Source organism: Propithecus coquereli, unplaced genomic scaffold, assembly GCF_000956105.1.
Source record: "Propithecus coquereli isolate 6110/MARCELLA unplaced genomic scaffold, Pcoq_1.0 Scaffold307, whole genome shotgun sequence".
Classification (NCBI taxonomy): Eukaryota; Metazoa; Chordata; class Mammalia; order Primates; family Indriidae; genus Propithecus; species Propithecus coquereli.
Genome location: NW_012148697.1, coordinates 2,953,586 through 2,956,166, shown reverse-complemented (window position 1 = coordinate 2,956,166; position 2,581 = coordinate 2,953,586). Strand labels below are relative to the sequence as shown.

The window sequence follows — 2,581 nt, the reverse complement described above, 5'->3', positions numbered from 1 at the left end:
AACTGAAATTTGAAACAGAAGTTTTGAAAATAAAAAAGTAGTAATGATAACCACTGAGTAACAGTGGTGTCACTATAAACGATTATTTATTTATAATGATAAGAAACAAGCTTACTGTTGCTTTTGTGACAGTGAGGATGGTTAAGAATATTACTACCGGATATTGCTCCACAGACAGTTTCATTTATCCATAAGCTCAAACTGCAACTTTGTATATACAATTGTATGTAGACACAATTCTAATCAGCTACCCCCATAAAGACCCATAAATCAAACTCCTTTTTCTACCATACACTACCTTTTAACTTATGGGAATACACGTATTTTTAAATGACGAAATATACCAACCACCATCTCGAAAATCACTAATATAAGAATGTACACTACAAACATGCAAAATAAAATATAAGGAAGGACAGAGGTCACAAATCACATTTTGCAACTCCTGATGAAATTATTGACTTGAGCAATGACTGTATCAATTGGCGTTTAAAACATTAGTTGGATGGTTGAAAAGGAAATGGGTATTCATAGGTGCCATTGCTGTACCTCAGATTACTTTCTGGTCTACAGAAAAAAACAAAACTGTGCAATGCAGGAATCAGCACATCAATCATCCTAATCTAGCAGTCAACCTGAGCATCGCTGCAGCGGAACCACCAGAAACTGTACATATCCTGATGGCATGCAACGTGAAGTACAAAGCTTCATCTATAATGTATCAAAATACAAAAGGTTTAACTGGAATCTAACTTTAGATCTAACTTGGAGTTTAGAGGAAATAAAGAGATAAAGGAACAAATTAAACAAATTTAAACGAATTAAACAAAACCCATGAGAATGCAATTTAAAAAATCCATGAGATGAAACTGTTAACAGAACAACCATCCTGTTTTGTCAAATCTGTATCATATAAAAATAGACTTCTCTAAATAAAAAGAGAATTAAGGGACATAAAAATTAAATGTAATATGTGGTCCTGAACTGGAACCTGGTTTGAATAAATAGTTATAATGGGTATTTTAGGTTAGTCAGGGAAATCTGAGGATGAAAACTGCTATGATGTCTGTAACCTACTTTAGAATATTTTAGCATTAATGAGTTAAAAAAAAATACAAAGATATATAAAGAGGATAGAAAATAAAATGTTGCCCAGTTCTAATTTAAAACCCTTCCAAAATGTCCTTAACTAGGGTTAACATTCTATACTCGAAGTTTTTGTTTTTCTTTTGTCAACTAAGACTTTAAATAGAATATGTCTATTTTCAAAAAGATGTACTTACTTACCCCTGGCATATACTCCATAAATATGGAAAGTGTTTTTTCCTGGGGATCCCTCAAACAGCCATAATACTGAACAATTCGCTCATGCAGCAAGTTTTTCAACAACTGAATTTCACACTCAAGTGCATTGACTTCCTGAAAGACAGAACTCACTGTTAAGTCTTTTCAACACTGTTAGTAAAACCAAAAAATTCTAACTTCACAGACTATCAAGGTGATTTCATTCTGAAATTTTTACTTCCCAAGGAACAAACATTTTAAAGACTCTAACCAACAGATTTTTAAACATTCCTTGATGGCATGCTAAAGCAACACTAAATCAGATTAGGAATATAACTACAGTACTAAAAATAAAAATCCAAAGTACAAAGTAGATAAACATATTTAATCATCTGTTTGTTTTGCAAATAATTTGTACTAAGAAAAAAACAAAAATTCTATTGAATGTTATTTATTTATTTTTTCAGTAAAAATGCTTCTTTTATGTGACAAAGTAGTTTGTGCAGTGATTTTTACCTTGCTGGTCTCAGGGCTATCTGGGTCAAATTGAACTTGCTTAACAGCCAATTCTCTTCCTGTATCAACATCATAACAGAGATAGACTCTACCAAAGGCTCCTTGGCCAAGCAGTTTGCCCAATCTCCAGTTGGTTGGAGCTCGAGGTGCTGAAAAAGAACACTTTCTTAAAATGGAATAGTCATATGGTACACAAATGGTTAAGGACAAAAATGAAAGTACTGTATTAGTGATATTCTTAATTGAATATCACTGGATATAAGGGAAAATCATAACTATCCAAATTCATAATGGTTACCATCTTTCAAAATTTTTCTCTTTAGTCAATTTTCTAAGAATTCTAAACCCAAAGAGGGTTCATAGCCCCATGACTCATTTTTTTGAGATTATCTTTTTCCTGATTACAAATGTAGTAACATCTTTCACTTAATCTGTCAAAAACTGCAAGATGCATTATTTCTAATCTTTATTACAGCAATATTTGCAATTAGTTTTTCAGCTTCTGCCTACAATATAGAAAGCTGGAAAGAGCATATCACTCCCATCCTAACAGCAAGAGAAATCTGGGTAATCTAAAAATTATAATCTTCACTGACCATATCAGAAACTACTAATAAGATTGTAGGGCAACCAAGTAGCCTGACATCTAATGAAAAACCAGTACTTCCAAGAAGAGATGGAACAGAAGCACTGGCTCACTTGGGGCAGAACGCAGAGAAAGACTCACGTAAGTAGGTAAGAAGAACTCAGCTCCATTTTTTTTTTTTTTTTTTTTAATTTC

At 32.6% G+C, this 2,581-nt stretch overlaps 1 protein-coding gene across 1 annotated transcript in view; it reads right to left on the bottom strand.

The window, feature by feature from the left end:
• Positions 1 to 2,581, bottom strand: part of MAP3K2 (mitogen-activated protein kinase kinase kinase 2) — a 38,511-nt gene that overhangs the window by 11,645 nt on the left and 24,285 nt on the right. The window contains exons 12-13 of the mRNA XM_012649952.1: positions 1,801 to 1,949; positions 1,288 to 1,419 (exon numbers count right to left, since the gene is read on the bottom strand). Of these exons, the coding sequence (XP_012505406.1) occupies positions 1,288 to 1,419; positions 1,801 to 1,949 (281 nt within the window). The remainder of the gene's footprint in view (positions 1 to 1,287; positions 1,420 to 1,800; positions 1,950 to 2,581) is intronic.